Source organism: Buceros rhinoceros, unplaced genomic scaffold, assembly GCF_000710305.1.
Source record: "Buceros rhinoceros silvestris isolate BGI_N320 unplaced genomic scaffold, ASM71030v1 scaffold16114, whole genome shotgun sequence".
NCBI lineage: Eukaryota > Metazoa > Chordata > Aves > Bucerotiformes > Bucerotidae > Buceros > Buceros rhinoceros.
In genome coordinates this window covers 5071-7578 of record NW_010406640.1, presented here as the reverse complement: position 1 = coordinate 7578, position 2508 = coordinate 5071, and the positions used below count along the sequence as shown (strand labels likewise).

The following is a 2508-nucleotide window of genomic DNA, read 5'->3' as shown; positions in this document are numbered from 1 at the left end:
CCTGGCAGTCCACCCCAGCCATACCCTGGAGAGCGTCTCGTTGTTGAAGGTCCCCGAGTCTTCTCTCACTGCCTGCTCTTTTTTTGGGTCAAACCCTCCGACCTCTTCTCCCTCCTGAAACGCCTTTGGTGGGTTTTTCTGCGTTGGAAGGGTGGGTGAGGCTGTCAGGTGTTTGCAGGTGCTCTGCCAGCGGCTGGCCCAAGCCCCTGCCGAGAGAAACATACTGTTTGCTTTGCTTCCTTTCCGCCTGTAGGTCAGCACGGCTTATTATCCCGCGACAGGATCTCTGGGGCACTCGGCAGCCATCGTCACTCTTCCCCACCTGCAGCACCACATACCAGCCTACATGTAAGTAAGGCCGAGAGAAACATACTGTTTGCTTTGCTTCCTTTCCGCCTGTAGGTCAGCACGGCTTATTATCCCGCGACAGGATCTCTGGGGCACTCGGCAGCCATCGTCACTCTTCCCCACCTGCAGCACCACATACCAGCCTACATGTAAGTAAGGAAACTGAGATACGTTGAGGGTGGGGGGGGGGTGGGGGGTGTCATTTTCTGTACCTTCACCTGAGGCGTCTTCGGCCAACGGCTCTCGTGAGCCTGGAGGTGAGGGCAGACAGGGCGCAGCAGCTCCCATGTGCTTGGATCCAAACGCAGACCCACGCAGCAATGTCCATGGCTGGTCTAAGCAGGGGGCGGCAGAGACTCAGTGCCACAGCCCAGGTGTCCTATTCCCAGCAGGAAAACCGTCCCCGCACCCTTCTGCCTTACCTCAGTGTGCACAGACAGGCAGTTCTGCCTCGCTGACAAAGGCACATTTCAAATCCTTTCTAGTTAAAGCAGCCAATTGCTCCTTAAGTGCCTCTAGTTATGTATTTTAAAGCAGTGGAAGTCACCGGTGTTTTGAATGATCCAATCTGTTAGAACTTTCCCAGAGTTAAAATTTGCAGATAATGCGTTGTGATGGTTTGTTTTCCTCTAGATAAGGCTCATCAGCCTGGCGCTGAGGTGGCTACCTCAGAAGAACGGCGCAGCCGCAGGCTGTCCACACCATAATTGGCAGCTCCACGGCCTGAGCCAGAGCTGTGGCAGCACTGGGACACGTGAGCAGTGTCTGTAGGTCTGTACCACGCTCACAGTGTTGGCTCCTTCCACACCTCAGCACAAGCTATTGCACACACTCAGTCCTGAGCACAGGAAAACTCCCCAGACCCCAAAATAATTTTCAGGGTGAGGATTGTATCAAAGTGTTCAACCAGCTGCCTGCTCTGCACAGCTCCTTCTCAACCCCACAACATCACACCGGGACCAGCATGTCCTGTGTAGTGATAAAGCACCGCCGAGTCGGAACACCCGGACGCTGACCCTCGCCTGTCTGTGCGAGGGACAGAAGTCACTCTCCAAAACCAGGTGGTTCAAGTGATTGGTCTGAACAACAGGGAGACCAAAACCTGCCATGGGATAGTCCTTGACTATCTAGACAACTAGTGTGTGGTTTCTATTTGTTCAACAGTACCTGATAATTGCTGTGTTGGTCTGTAACTCATTAATATTTGCAAGCAGATCACATTCCCCTTGAAAAAACAACAACGATGCAATTAAATGAAATGCCTTACACTGGAGACAAATTAAAGCTCTTTACAGAACAAACAGGGGAAAGTTTTGAAAATACGCTATTTTCTTTTGCTCTTGTTTTGCTGCCTGGTCACACATGGTCCACTGTGGAGAACAAAGCCTCAGCACCCAGTCATGGTCCCAGAATGATGACAGAGAAGTCCAGAGGGGATCTCAAAGTAATTTCTAGTCCAGTTGCGCACCAGCCCAGAGCACAGCCGTGCACCTCCTCCTTTGCCCACTCTATTCTCAACAGCCCATGGCAGCAGCTGAGGTCCCAGCGCTCTTCTCTGTAGGGTCCAGTGGCAGGAGGAGAGGGAGGAAGGTGGGGTTGTTGCTGTATAAGCAGTGCTCCTCCTTGCAGCCCCGACAAGTCCTGATGATGCTCCAGGCCAGCAGATGCCAGGCCTCTGGCTCACCACTACTTCAAAGGCAGAACGTATTCCTGATGCTATCGCTGGGATGGGGCACCCTGCCTGCCCTCTTTGATGCTGCTTTGCCTTAGGACAGGTACGCAGGAGCCTCAGCCACTTATTTCAGCGGAGCACTCACCCCGTGAGGAGATCAGCAGCTTTCTCCTCCCTTGCACTTGTTGCCCTTGGCTGGTGCTTCTGGGGCAGGAACCATTGCGGGAGCTGCTTTGTTCTCCACTCCTGCTGGCTCTTCTTTTATTCGTATCCCCTTCGGCCTGAACTTACGGGCCGTTCCTTTCCTGCAAGTTCTCTCCAATATAACAGCAGCACCCATATATTTGACGTGAGCACTGGTTGAAGGGGCTCCAGGCAAACAGCCGCCACTACCCCAAAGCCAGCAGCACTAGTTCCTCAGCACCGTTAGAGCCAGGAGCCGCAGGATGCTCTGCAGCCTCCCTGCACGCGGCAGCCGCTGCCTCCCC

General features: G+C 53.7%; 1 protein-coding gene across 1 annotated transcript in view; it reads left to right on the top strand.

Moving 5' to 3' along the window:
- Positions 1 to 2508, top strand: part of SH3RF2 (SH3 domain containing ring finger 2) — a gene marked incomplete at both ends in the record, with an annotated part of 34149 nt that overhangs the window by 26874 nt on the left and 4767 nt on the right. Inside the window, one exon of the mRNA XM_010134201.1 lies at positions 254 to 348. Within this exon, the coding sequence (XP_010132503.1) occupies positions 254 to 348 (95 nt within the window). The remainder of the gene's footprint in view (positions 1 to 253; positions 349 to 2508) is intronic.